The sequence below is a fragment of the Capsicum annuum genome, chromosome 12 (assembly GCF_002878395.1).
Source record: "Capsicum annuum cultivar UCD-10X-F1 chromosome 12, UCD10Xv1.1, whole genome shotgun sequence".
Classification (NCBI taxonomy): Eukaryota; Viridiplantae; Streptophyta; class Magnoliopsida; order Solanales; family Solanaceae; genus Capsicum; species Capsicum annuum.
In genome coordinates, this window is record NC_061122.1 from 6,755,322 (window position 1) to 6,770,063 (window position 14,742).

The window sequence follows — 14,742 nt, forward strand, 5'->3', positions numbered from 1 at the left end:
ATTAATCTTTTAATTTTCACTATTTCAGCCATCATATTTTAAATGAATTTCATACGTCTAAAAATTGATTTCAATGTAGGGCATTCTCATTTCATAAACCACGGGTCTACGGACAGAAGCAGGTCACTGTTCGAATCAAAATGCCAAAATAACTCTTCCATCATCAATCAGTTCACTACACACATCAATAACTGAAACCAAAATCCAACATGCAGTATCAAAACACAACAATTTTTAAAAATCAAACTAATGCACCTAATCAAACTAATTAGGTATTAATCTTTCAATTTCCACTATTTCAGCAACCATATTTTAAAAGAATTTCATACGCCTAAAAATTTATTTCAATCTAGGGCATTCTGATTTCATAGACCATGGGTCGATTTCATAGACCACGGGTCTACGAACAGAAAGAAATCATTGTTTGAATTAAAATGCCAAAATAACTCTTCAAATAACGATTATCCCACCATTCAACACTTTTTTGCTAAACAAAACCGGAACTAAATCAAAATTCCTTAATCAACCAAATTCAATAAATAAATAAATTTCTATATCACTAAGAATCGATTAGCAAAGAAACCCGTTTAAATGGATCTAGAAATGATCGCAACTTGATTTTAACTAATCTTACGAAGCAATAACGACCCCTTAGCTGCTGGAGAAGAAGAAGAAACGGAAATGACAATTTTGAGATGAAGGTTTCTTAAGCGGGAGTTGAGAGAATTGAAGAGGAGAGAGAGAGAGGGTTTTTTGGATATTGGAATAAGTGGAGGGTGCTAGTGTATTATATTAAATTTGCAAAGTTCTAAAAATGATAAAATGGTCCCTTGGTCCACCTGTGGGCCTCACTTTTTAAACTTTTTCCAACTTTTTATATCCTAACCCTAAAAATTAAATCAAAAATAATTTTAGTAAGTAAATGGCAAAATAATTTTGGAAATGGGTACTCTTGCTAATTTTTCCCAACTTATATGCACGAGTGTATATAATTTTGAATTTGAAAATTATGAAATTATTTGCCTTGCAATCATTTGAATTATGTAATTTTTAACAAGGAAAGCAAAACAAATACGTAAAATTTAAGGAATGAGACTATCTTTTTTGGGAATAAAATTTGTATTTTATTGTTTTAATAGTTGACCAAGAAACCAAAAGTGTATTTTCATCAATATGAAAATAATTTGCATATTTTTTTTGTCTTATGCTTGTACCTAATTGTATTAAGGCCAAACTCATCGGTGATCCCTCAAACTTGACACGAACTTTCACTTAGGCATTTCAAATAGACGTTGTTCACTTTTGACACCTCAAGTAGCCACAAAGTGTGTCACTTTGACACCTTTTACTGAATCAGCACATTGTGTGTGCTGCACTTGCTGCCAACATGGACAAAACGGTCAATTGATTTGTGCCAACTCATTTAAATTGCCACATCATTATTTATATTCACAATTAGTTTTTCTTTAAAAAAAAAGGCCAAAATACATGATTATTAATAATTATCCAACTTATTAATATATATACACACAATTAAATTAAAGGAACCAATTAATTACTGACACGTGCATTTTAAAAAATAATTATAAAATTATTTAATTTTATAACAGACAACCCAACCCTCACCACACCCCCCCCCCCCCCCCCCCAAACTCCAAAGTCATCTTCTCCACCACCACCCATGCCCCCAGCAACCCCCACCCCAAGTCATCTTCTCTACATGGCAGCCCCTCCCGCCATCTTCTCCATTTGCCCTCCCCCACCCACACCCCTACTCCCCAAACCCCAAAGTCATCTTCTCCATTCCCTCCCAACCGCCAACCAAGCCAACAACCGCACCTCCGCCAAGACAACAGCGGAGCTTCGTCAGCACAAATTCGCTTCGGAGTCATTTTTGCCAACAACAAATTCATTTCTCAACAAATTCAAAACGTATAGCACAAATTTATCAAGCCAACAATAGCAAACACTGTTGTTCTATCGATGAAAATTATTTTTGTCATTTTCTCAATATATGGACCATTTTTGTCACTTTCTTAAAAACACCATGATAGTCTCGTCAAATCCCAACATATGGACCATTTTTGCCATTTTCTTGAAAATCAGACAATAAAATGAAAGAATATAGATGTGTTAAGAAAAGAAAAATTAATGGTTGAAAGAGAGAAGAAGAAGGAGAAGAAGAAGAAGAAGAAATCTAGAATCTGCACCAACTTGCATTCTTCCAAATTATTAAAAATCAATTGTATTAAGAAAAAATGGTGAAAAACTAATGGAAGGGGGTGGGGGAGGATGGGAGAAGACGATTTTGGGGTGGAGGTGGCAGCAACGATTTGGGGGTGGGGTGGGGTTATTAATTCTTTTTTTAATTTAAATTAATCATAGAAAAATTATTTTTATAAAAATGTCAAATGTCCTTTTATAATTGGTTTATTTATATGTTATATACCCTAAAACGCGCCTAAAAACGAGTGTAGTACACTCTCTTTGCTGAATCAACAAAAAATGTCAAAGTGACACACTTTATGGCTACTTGAGGTGTTAAAAGTGAACAACGTTCACTTGAGGTGCCTAATTTGAGATGCCTAAGTGAAAGTTCGTGCCAAGTTTAAGGGACCACCAATGAGTTTGGCCTTGTATATTAATAAGAGGGATATTATTATGGCACAAGATGATATTATTGTGTTTGCAGATACTAATATATATAAGGAGAAGAAGATGGCAAACACTAGACTAGAGAGATGAATAGCTGTGCGATATGCTTTAAGTCTTTGGTACCCCAATTCAATTTGTTCGATAGACCATCATCACTAAAGCACCGGCAATTCATATAGTGTTGGAAAATGCTATAAAAAAATGATTGGTCAAAGGGGCAAATCCTATTAGATGCAAGAAAATATATATAGTGAATATGATTCCGAAAAAAAATGTAATTTCATGAGAGATAAAATCTTATGAGCTTATTTCGAGACGTAAATATTATACATCTTCCTATATCTTGAAATATGTCAGCATATATTTGGCTATATCTTGAAATGTGTTTGGAAGATGTTTCTCAATTTTTCATATTTGATTAGTCGAAAAAAAATTTAAAACATTTTCTCTAACTAAAATATTTCTTAAAAATAATGAAAATAACTTCTTACTAAAATAAAAAGTTTTATGAGTGGCATTTCATATTGTCATTAGTGGTAGTGAGTAGCTCAACCTCCACTCTGAGTTGTTCAATTGCAAGCCATAAAAAAGTAGTTGTGGTTCATTTATCTCATTTATTGAGTTAGGAAGAATATCATTTTCAATGGGGACAAGTGACTAAAAAATTCAATCATGCAAATTGTTTTATTTGGATATTTACTAAATAGTCTACAATAATACAATTTCACCACAAAACAAAGACTGGTTTCCCAACCAATTTTACCAACTTTTAAATTTATCTTTTAATTTTGTCCATTTTAGGAGTTGGAAGGTTTGGTCCCCTTACTCCTAATTAAGTGCATACAAGTTAAACAGTATAGTTGAATTTCTACAATTTGATTATTAATTTAGTGGGATTAAAAAGTGTTAAGTAAAATTAGTAAGAAAAAGAATAATAATAAGAAGAGTATGATCAAGTATCATTAATTAGTAGTGTTGAATAATTATGATTTCATATCGCATATTCAAACACAAGATAAGTAGTACTCTTAATTATTTTTATAAACAACTATGTAGTACTCCACCCTTTGTTTCGTTTTAACTATTACTTATATTTTTTTCGCATCCATTAAAAAAAATACAAAATATGATTTCTTTTAGAGTTTGAGCAGTATTAAAAGACAAAATTATTTCTTTAATGTGAAGACTATAGTTGGAGAAGTGGATTTTAACTTTACAATTATTTTTGGGATAGCTTTTTTGAGCTAGATAGACAATTAACATAAAATGAAAAGAGCAGTAAATAGCATTAAATAGAATTAAGTAGTACGAAACTAAACAAATATATTCCATTCATCTCAAATTATATGTCATGTTTCTCTTTTACGTAATTCTTAAAAGGAAAATGACATGTTTTTCCCTGAACTTGTCCTTCAAACTCACTTTATCACTTAAACTTAACTTCCGTTTATTTATCCCCCTTAACATCTTTAAAGTGTATTAATTTCACCCTTCGAAACTGAATACCACTCTCACAACAAAGTGTGCACACACGCCGACAAATCAGTGCCACGTCATTGCCACGTCGGAGCCACGCAAGAAAAGTATTTTTTAAAAATAATTTCATATATATATATATATATTAAAAAATATTTTTTTCACATACATTCCCACCCACCCACCCACCCCTACCCCCTACTCCATCCTCACCCACCCCACCGTCATCTATAATCTTCAACATTGCTCATGTATGGGTTCTTCACTTTTGGGTTTCAAATTTCAATATAAACTAGCCAAATTCATGCCAATCAAACTCAAATTTCAACTACAACTTCACAACATCATTAGAAAATCTCAATAATCAATTTGGAATCAACCATGAATTCAACAAACTCATTTTTTTTTCTTCAAGCTTTTTAAAGGTTTAATAATGGTGGATACAAAATTAAACTAGTAAAATTCAAACCAATCAAACTCAAATTTCAAGTACAACTTTACAACATCATCAGAAAACTTCAATAATCAATTTCGACATCAATCTCATCTTGAATTCGACGAACTCATTTTTTTTTTTTTTTTGTCTTCAAGCTTCAACAATGGCAAATACAAAATTAAACCAACAAAATTCATACCAATCAAACTCAAAATTCAAGTACAATTTTACATCATCATCAGAAAACCCCAATAATCAATTTGAACATTAACCATGAATTCGAAACTCATTTTTTTTTTGTCTTCAAGCTTTTTCAAGATTCAATAATGGTGGATACAAAAGGCAATCTCATAAATCCAACAACGAATTTTTTGAAAATTCACATAAGTAATTTAGTTCAACAATCATGTATTGAAAGACTTTCTTTTCCAAAATTATTTTCTAACCCATTAAAATTCATAACTTTTCACACATATTTTTTTCTTTCTTGAAGAAATTAATGAAGATAATAGAAGTGGAGATTGAGAATTAGAAGAAGGAGAAAAGGAATTGGGCTGGGGTGTAAGAAGAAATACAAGAAAAAGGGGTGGGGTGAAGGGTGGGGTTATGAAGAAGATGAAGATTGGGCGGGGTGATAGGTAAGGGGTGAATTTCTCTTTTATATATATATATATATATATATATATATATATATATATAATTAAAAAAAGTGGGATCATATCAGTTTTTTAATAAAAAAAAAAATATTTTTTTTTTTAAATTCTACGTCAGCTTAAGGGGTGAAATTAATACACTTTAAAGATGTTAATGGGGGTAAATAAACGAAAATTAAGTTTAAGTGTTAAAGTGAGTTTAGCGGACAAGTTCAAGGAAAACATGTCATTTCTCTTCTTAAAAAGACATCAATTAAAAAGATTTTTATTTACAAAATACTGTTATTTATGCCTTCAAATACAATATTATTTCATTAAATGTTTACTCTATATAATTATTTATGATCTTTAAAAATAATTATCACTAAGAATAAAATTTTAAAAAATTAATTTTATGATTAGGAATGAGGACAGATAAATTTGTGAGGAAGGAATAACAAAGAAGTCTAATTAAACTATGTCTATTTTTAACCTACTGGGACCCTCGAAAACATCAATCATTGAATCATATAGTATGACATGAACAATGGGTAGAGGAAATATTAAATAAATAAAATACTCTAAAAAGAATCAATAAGTTGAGTCTGACAGGAACAAAAATGAAAATACTACATTCCCAAATTCCCCTAGACAACACTTTTTTTCCATTCAATTCTTGTTTTATCATGATTCTTATTTTCTTTATATAATTCTAGTGTTCATAGTTTTTTCATATCAAAGATTGTTATTGGATTTTCCATTAGAACTATACGTTAGACGATATTCTGGACTTAATGGAACCATCAAAACATCGAATCGAGGTGATCTTAATATATTCTTGATCGAACTCTTTAACTTAGAAATCTCCAAATTTCCAAACGAACCAAACCTTTCACATGGCCAAGTGTTGTAGTTTCACTGCATCAAGAAACTGGTTGTTCAAATACTCTTTTGCAAATTCAGGCTTAAAATCTTCCACCAAAGATTTAGGTGATGGTACTATTATGCATTGTTGGATACCAAAAACTCACAAAGAAAAGAATCCAACTTTGCTACTTATTCATGGAATTGGAGCAAATGCAATGTGGCAATGGAATGAATTCATCACAGCCTTATCATCAGGATTCAATCTTTATGTACCTGACTTGTTGTTTTTTGGTGAATCTTATACTTCAAGGTGTGAAAGAACTGACTTTTTATGTTCCTATTTTTCTATCATAGTATGTTATTTATTGTGTTTTGATTCTTGCACTATTTTGTTGTTGTTTTTGTGTCCCTCTTGTAGACTTTGCACTGTTTCCTTGCTAGTTGTAATTATATTTTCTTCGCTGTTTTCTTCTCTGTACCTGGATTTCCTGCACTTGAGTTGAGGGTCTTTTGGAAACAGCCTCTCTACCTCAATGAGGTAGTGGTAAGATCTGTGTACACTCTACCTCCCTAGGCATCACATGAGGGATTTCACTGGGTACGGTGTTGTCGTTGTTGTTGTTATACTTCTAGGTGTGAAAGAACTGTATCTTTATGTTACTGAGTTGTTGTTTTTTGATGAATCTTATACTTGTAGGTGTGAAAGAACTGAATCTTTTCAGGCTCAGTGTATTATGAGGACTATGGAGGCTTATGGGGTTAAGAAAATGATTGTTGTGGGGTTGAGTTATGGTGGTTTTGTGGGGTATAGTATGGCTGCTCAGTATCCTGAGGCAGTGGAGAAACTGGTTCTTGGGTGTTCTGGTGTTTGTCTTGAGGAAAAAGATATGGAGAATGGGATGTTTCAAGTGAAGAGTGTCGAAGAGGCTGTTTCAATTTTGTTGCCACAAACTCCTGAGAAATTGAGGCAATTGTTGAGATTGTCTTTTTACAAGCCTGCCAAGAATGTTCCTTCTTGCTTCCTCAATGATTTTATTGATGTAAGTCTTGGATTTCCCTATTCTATATACTCTTTGTCATTGATTTTAGTGAAGGTAATTCGATTTATGTTATTATCTCATGTTTCTTGTTCTTTTACTATTCGTTGTTTTTGTTACTATCTGTTGTATTTTCTTGAGCTGAGGGTCTATAGGAAACAACCTCTACCTCTGAGGTAGGGGTATGGTTTGCCTACACTCTACCTTCTTCACTCCACTTTGTGGGATTACCCTGGGTATGTTGTTGTTTTATTGAGGGTAAAGTTAGAATCTGTTTCCATTTACATGAATATATAATCAGTGTTTGTGTAGGTTAAGTATTAGGTATAAAGATTGAATCTTGATTGTTTAAACAAAAGAAAATTTATCTTTTCTACCTAGACTTTATTGGTGATTGTTTGGCTGCTTGGTGGGGAAAGTAGGATTCTTGAGAGTTTAGAGGTTTTCATTGAAATTTTAAGAGTACCGCCCACGATAGAAGAAATGAGGACTATAAATCAGTCTCGTGCCTACTGTTAAAAAAAAAAAAAAAACTTTTGTGTAACTCCTGTGAAGGTCGAGGATTGGGGTAGAACTTAGAAGGTTAGCTAGTAGTCAACCTTTTTCCGAGAGTTCAGTATTATTCGTTTTGTTCCTTATTTTTAGATTTCTCTTACTACTTCTTGTTTCGCCTTGATATTTGATTACCTTGCTGTTGTTTCTGTTTGTTGCTATTGCCTCTTGTAAGCTGTTTGTTCAGCCTAGAGTTTTTCGGAAGTAGCCTCTCTACCTGCTCAAAGGTAGGGGAAAGGTTTACGTACACTCTACCCCTCTTAGACTCCACTTGTGGAATTAAACTAGGTCTGTTGTCCAGCCACATTGATGGTGTGATTTATGACACTCTTCCTCCAGAAAGTTTCCAAAAGAATATTATTGGAAAAACAAATTTTATCCCACCTGCCAGATTCGAACCAGCGACCTAAGGATATCTGAACAGTTTACACCCTACTACAGTCCTCCGGTCCACCAACTGAGCTAAGGTCGGGTTTATAAACCTTGCGTAGTTGATAATATTATGAGGTGGTCTATCTTATTAAATTCTAAGAATGTCTATTGTCCATCCACCATTTCAAAAATACGAAGTTAAGGGGTACAGGCTTTTGGATAATTTATGTAGCGATTTTCTGGAAATTGGCCTGAAGAATTAAGAAAAAAAAAGTGCAGCCCGGTGCACTAAGCTCCCACCATGCACAGGGTCCGGGGAAGGGCCCGACCACAAGGATCTATTGTATACAGTCACACCTTACATTTGTGCAAGGGGCTGTTTCCAAGGCTTGAACCCATGACCTCCTGGTCACATAGCCCGAAGAATGTTATTATTTATTTCAACTGGTTCTGGTAATCATACTTGTTGGCCTCGTGATGTTCTTTTGCTCCATTACTTTCTATATACATTCTGCATTTTGTTCACCTAAGGTTTGCAGTTCAAGATTTGCTATGTATCTATCTGTTTGCTACAAAGTCTTTTCTTCCCTGTTGGATCATGGTTGTCTTCCTTATATTGCTATATGAAAATATTTGATCTAAGAAAATCAGGAATTGTTGGTTTAAGATGCCCGAAAGAAAATGGGGAATTATTAGTCGGCCCATTCTTGCCTTGAAAATAGTATATTTTCTGTTTTCTCTTGCCTGTAAATTGGAATCTCGATGACACTGTAAGGTGGCCTCACTTAGTGAGTTCCAAGAATGAATTTCGTCTTCCATCTAAAACTTTCAAATATATCAAGTTGAGGAAGAAACTTCCTAAAATCGTTTCTAAGATGTTTGTTGACTTATCTACCTTTTTTGCCTGAAGTGTATATGATTTCTTCGACCAATTCCTGCTTCTATGTGAATTGCATCCTTCTCGTTATTTGCTCTCATGTTGTTCTTTTTGCACCACTACATGTGCGCGCTTTCTCTTTCCCAAAACTACCATGTAGCATATACTGTCGAAATTTGATAAACGGTTGGTATTTCAATACACTTGTTAGAGTTGAGTGCGTGTTTTCTTATATTGGCATAGAGAAGCGAGTTATTGTGAGTCTTGTTTTTTTACCGAAATTTTAAGCCTCTTTCTGGGAATCTCACACTGCTGACACAAGAGTATATTTTTATAAGCTGATATTCCCAAAAAAAAGTGGAGAAAGAAGATAGCAAAACAAAATAAAACTCCGACCTGCCGGATTCGAACCAGCGACCTAAGGATATCTGGTAGGTTTTACACCCACTACAGTCCTCCGCTCTACCAACTGAGCTAAGGTCGGCTGCTATTGATTCTTTCCAATATTGTTGTTTTTAAAACATTACAAATGTATCTCTTGCCTTGTTTCAAGAATGAATTTCCTCTCAAAGCTACTGGTGAAAATTCTCCACCAGTGTAATAGAGTTAAGCAATGACCTTTTAAAGTTGGGGGCTCATGCTAATGCCTATTGCATGAGCGTGGTCGTTTTTTTTTCCTCTGTCAAAGAAAGAAAAAAGGTTGGGGAGCTCATGCTAGTGCCTTGAAAATAGTTTGGTTATTGCTTGATCATGGAGTCTTGATAACATTGTAAGGTGATCTTACTTTGTGACTTCCAAGAATGAATTTCGTCTTTCACCTACAAATCCTTATCTACCTTTTGGCCTGGTGTTCATTATTTCTTCTACCAGTTCTGCTCCAAATAAGCCCATATCGGCATGATCTACGTGCATTGCATCCTTCTAGTTATTTCCCTCATGTTGTTCCTTTTGCAGCAATGGTTGTTCTCTAGGCACTCCTTCAGTTTCTTCTAAACCGAGGGTCTACTGGAAACAACCTCTCTACCTCACAAAGGTAGGGGTATGGTTTGCGTACATCCTACACTCCCAAGACCTCACTTGTGGGACCATACTGGGTACTATTCTTGTTGTTGTTGCATTCCGTTCTGCACTTTCTTAACAAGTTGGCATTCTCTCCGTATTTTCACGCCTAAGTATTAGTTTACAGTTCTTGCTGTCTGTTTGTCTAACTCTTTCTTTCCCCTCCACTGTCCTCGTGCTCCGTTTCTCTTTCTCAAATATCATATGTAGTATATACTCTTGAACTTTGAAACGATTGGTATCTCAAGACATTTATGATGGTTAGATGCTTGTTTTTTTTCTTACATTGGTGTAGAGAAACCAATTGTTGTGGGTCTATGTTTCTCTCTGGAATTTCAAGCCCCTGCCTGGCTTAAAAATTTGAAACTGCATGGAATCTCACATTACTGAGAAGAATATATTTTTATAAGTTGCTATTGCCTATGATAATGGTAGTAAATACTTTCCACGCACTTAATTGTCAGAGTGGGAGTATATTATATGCAAAACTCCAATTCTCTAGGTTAAAATAACCATGAAATGAAGATGAAAAAAGAATCAATCCGACCTGCCGGGTTCAAACCAGCGACCTAAGGATATCTGAAAGGTTTACACCCAACTACAGTCCTCCGCTCTACCAACTGAGCTAAGGTCGGTTGCTGTTGATTCTTCCAAATGTTGTAGTTTTGCAGACATAAAATGCCTATCTTGCTGTGTTCCAAGAATGAGTTCCTCACTTCGTGGAGTCTTGAAAACGTTGTAAGGTGATGTTAGTGAGTGCGGAGGATGAATTTTGTTTTCCATCTACAAGTTCAGATATATGCAGTTGAGGAAGAAACTTCGAAAATTATTTATAAGATGATTGATTCCTAGAGTCTTTTGGAAACAACTTCTCTACCTCCATAAGGTAGGGGTAAGGTCTGCGTACACTTACCTTCTAAGACCCCCAATTGTGTGAATAAACTGGGTATGTTGTTGTTGGTTACTTCTATACCTTTTGGCCTGAAATTTACACTTTTCTTCCACCAGTTCTGCTCTAAAGAAGCGCAAATTACCATGAACTATGTGCATTTCATCCTTCTTACGTTCTCGTGTTGTTCCTTTTGCACCACCATTTTATCTCTAGGTATTCCTTCTTCATTTTCATGCATAGTATTGTTTTCAAGTTGTTGTCTGTTTTCTTTCCCCTCCACCACCCTGGTTCCCCCTTCTTTATCAGAAGTTATATATCGTATATATTCTTGAAATTTGACAAATGATTGGCATTTCATGACATTTGTGAGAGTTGAGAGCTTGTTTTATGTCTGGATTATAGAATTGGAGATTGCAGGGAATCTCACACTACTGACACAACAATAAAATTTTATAGGTAGCTATTGCTGTAGAAATGATAAATAAATACTGCTCATGTACTCTTGTCAGAGTAGGACTATATTATATGGCAAAACCCTCTTTTCCAGATTAAAAAAAGTTATTTTTGTAAGGAAAAAGAACATGGCAAAAGAATCAATCCGACCTGCCGGATTCGAACCAGCGACCTAAGGATATCTGAAAGGTCTACACCACACTACAGTCCTCCGCTCTACCAACTGAGCTAAGGTCGGTTGCTGGTGATTCTTTCCAATGCTATGGTTTTGAAAGCATTATACATTGTCTATCTTGTTGTGTTCCAAGAATGAATTTCCACTCAAAAGGTACAGATGAATTTTGTTCACCAGTTGTATGGAGTTGCACAATGACCTTAAAGTTGGGGAGCTCATGCTTAATGCCGCATGAGCGTGAACGTTTTTTTTAGAACTTTTTGTTTTGGAGGTCATGTTAATGCCTTGAAAATGGCTGTTTGTTGCTTGATCTTGATCTTGCCTGTACCTTGTAATCTTGATACCATTGTCATGTTATCTTACTTAGTGACTTCCAAGGATTAATTTCGTCTTCCATCTACAGTTTCATTGTTTATGAGATGTTTGGTGACTTATCTACCTTTTGGACTTAAGCGTAGATTGTTTCTTCTACTAGTTCTGCTTCGTAGAAGCCCACATTATCATGATCTATGCTGCGTCCTTCATGTTATTTGCTCTCGTGTTTATTCCATTGCACCACTACTTGTTCTCTAGGCAGCATTCTTTCTGCATTTTCACACCTAAGTATCTGTATAAAGTTATCGCTATCTGTTTTTCTATATAAACTCTTTCCTTCCCCTCCACCCCCGGTCTCCCGTTTCTCTTTCTTAAGTATCATATTTAGTATATAGTCTTAAAACTAGTTGTTGTGTGTCTGTGTTTCTTAATGAAAGTTTAAGCCTCTGCCTGGATTAAGAAATTGGAAATTGCAGGGAATCTCACACTACTGACACAAGACTATTTTTTTATAAGTTGATATAACTAAAGAAAATGGTGGTAAACTCTTTTCATGTACCAGTTGTCAGAGTAGGAGTATATTATATTGTATGTCCCTCTTCTCCAGATTAAAATAATTATATAGAGAAAAGAAAGATGGTAAAAGAATCAATCCGACCTGCCGGATTCGAACCAGCGACCTAAGGATATCTGATAGGTTTACCCCCAGCTACAGTCCTCCGCTCTAGCAACTGAGCTAAGGTCGGTTTCAGTTGGTTCTTTCAATTGCTGTGGTCTATCTTGTTTCGTTCCAAGAATGGGTTTCAACTCAAAACTACTGCTAAATGATGTTATGCAATCACCTTTTTAAGGACTTTAGTTTTGGCTCCTAGTATTTTGCTGTCATCCCTTCACATTCGTTATTTCCTTGTCAATCTGCTTTTTACTTGAGCCGAGGGTTTATCGGAAACAACCTCTCTATCTCCAAAGACAGGGGTAAGGTCTATGTACGCTCTACCCTACCCCCATGTGTGGGATTACACCGGGTATGTTGTTGTTTGTAGCCTTGACTCCTATGAACATGGATCTTAATGGTGAGAAAATAGAAACAGGTCGTCTTGTCGATGATAATTTAGACATGGACTATGAACTGTTATTTTACAGTAGACTAGAAATACAATTACTATAGCATGCACGTCCTCATCTAGTCTACTTAAGTGGTTGCTGCTGGCCTTTGTGCATGAAAAGCATCGGTTAAAGGCTTTCGGCCAGCAGAATTTTCATAGAATCTAGACAAAGATGTACGATTTAGAATACGCGTCAAGTAGACTTCCATCCAGCTCTTGTTTACGTTTGGCTTCTCATTAGTAAGAGAAGTTCGACTACATGTCACATTTGTTTAACCTGAAGTTGGTATTTCAATTTTTTTCTTTCTTGTTGTTGCAGGTTATGTGCACAGTTAATCATCAAGAAAGAAAGGAGTTGATCGAAGCATTACACAACAACAGAAAGTTCGCTGATCTTCCTAAGATTACTCAGGTTCGTATAAACTATGGTCTCATATCTGTCACTTAAAATTATCGATTGTTATTGATGTCCACCTCGTTTATGCAGCCCACGTTGATAATATGGGGAGAATATGATCAGATATTCCCACTGGAGTTGGGTCACAGATTAAAAAGGTCAATCTTGCAAAACTAGATTAGCTCAAGAATCAAGAACTAAACGACTAGTTTAGCGTTTTGTCTGAACTTGCTTTGATGGTGCAGGCATTTAGGCGAGAACGCACAGCTAGTAATAATAAAGGGTGCAGGACATGCGATTAACATGGAGAAACCGAAGGAGCTTTACAAACACTTGAAGTCGTTCCTTCTTGATTCTCACCCTCATACCAAGGAAAACAGTAATGGCAATACCGACAAGCTAGACTAAGACAAGTGAAGATCGACAGTACTCTGGAGGAATTTTTTCGGGTAATTTGGCTGAATCTCTTGGCTAATATCTTCGTTGCATTATTTGTCAATTGATTCTGGCAATCTCCTCAGGCCTATTCATGAACACCTGCACAGAGTATTTGTTCTTTGAAGGTACTTCCCTGAACTGAACAATACGATCCTGGATATTCTTCCTACCATCACTAAGTTATTTACGCTCAAAATATTAAGTTGCAAGGTCCTCTTATCGAGTCAATTCTAAACCTTATGAACCTAACGCAACTTGATCTTTTATATCATACTACTTCATTGACGAATAAGAACTAGGTATACTAAGTAGAGGACTCTGCAATTGGTTAAAACTCGGTCTAGATAACTTAGTGATGGGAGGGCGAATATCCAGGATGGTATTGTTCCGTTCAGGGAGTTACCTTTAATGAAGGAATACTCTATGTGGGTGAAATTCGAAAGAGATTCAAGAATAGGCCCTGAGAGGTTGCAAGAATCAAGTGAGAAATGATGCAATGAAGTTATATAGCCAAGAGATTGAGGCAAATTACCAGAAAAAAATGATTCTAGAGTATTTACTTATTTCATTCTAGACCTACTTAGTTTATTTTTGTTGAGTGAGATATCTACCATTGGTGAAGCCATTATGGAAAAGTTGAAAGTGATACAAAAGACAATTATAATCAAACAATTTATGGGTGTTTCACTTTCACCAGATTCATTTTGTTCAAACTGTTATTGAAAAACGATTTTCTTGAGCCGAGGGTCTATTGGAGAGACTCTCGGAAACAATCTCTCTGCTCCACGCAGGTACGGGTAAGGTCTGCGTATGCCTCATCCTCTCCAGATTCCATTTATGGATCTATATTGGAGACTTGCAAACCATAACCATGACTAGAGTGCAAAACTTGGTGGTAGTGCAAGACACTCAAATCACACATTTCAAGATTTAGTGTCAGTGGGTTCAGAATATATTCGCTTCGTGTAATTTTGAGCTAAATGGTTTTCGATTTAGGTATTGT

The 14,742-nt window shown here is 35.2% G+C and overlaps 1 protein-coding gene and 4 non-coding genes across 6 annotated transcripts; 1 reads left to right on the forward strand and 4 right to left on the reverse strand.

The window, feature by feature from the left end:
* Positions 1 to 5,779: 5,779 nt before the first annotated feature.
* Positions 5,780 to 14,435, forward strand: LOC107851134 (2-hydroxy-6-oxononadienedioate/2-hydroxy-6-oxononatrienedioate hydrolase). 2 transcript variants are annotated; one of them, XM_047400664.1, is made up of 6 exons: positions 5,780 to 6,376; positions 6,764 to 7,106; positions 13,224 to 13,316; positions 13,392 to 13,459; positions 13,547 to 13,750; positions 13,823 to 14,435. In XM_047400664.1, exons 1-5 carry the CDS (start codon positions 6,096 to 6,098, stop codon positions 13,707 to 13,709), a joined length of 948 nt encoding a protein of 315 aa, XP_047256620.1. In that variant the 5' UTR covers positions 5,780 to 6,095; the 3' UTR covers positions 13,710 to 13,750; positions 13,823 to 14,435. The 2 variants fall into 2 exon arrangements, with proteins under 2 accessions (XP_047256620.1, XP_016551546.1); XM_016696060.2 differs by having other exon boundaries at positions 13,547 to 14,435.
* Positions 9,295 to 9,388, reverse strand: TRNAY-GUA. Its single transcript has 2 exons — positions 9,352 to 9,388; positions 9,295 to 9,330 (listed from the first exon to the last, which is right to left on the reverse strand). It is a non-coding gene; the product is annotated as a tRNA-Tyr (tRNA).
* Positions 10,505 to 10,598, reverse strand: TRNAY-GUA. Its single transcript has 2 exons — positions 10,562 to 10,598; positions 10,505 to 10,540 (listed from the first exon to the last, which is right to left on the reverse strand). It is a non-coding gene; the product is annotated as a tRNA-Tyr (tRNA).
* On the reverse strand, positions 11,453 to 11,546 carry TRNAY-GUA. The gene is made up of 2 exons: positions 11,510 to 11,546; positions 11,453 to 11,488 (listed from the first exon to the last, which is right to left on the reverse strand). It is a non-coding gene; the product is annotated as a tRNA-Tyr (tRNA).
* On the reverse strand, positions 12,451 to 12,544 carry TRNAY-GUA. The gene is made up of 2 exons: positions 12,508 to 12,544; positions 12,451 to 12,486 (listed from the first exon to the last, which is right to left on the reverse strand). It is a non-coding gene; the product is annotated as a tRNA-Tyr (tRNA).
* Positions 14,436 to 14,742: the final 307 nt, after the last annotated feature.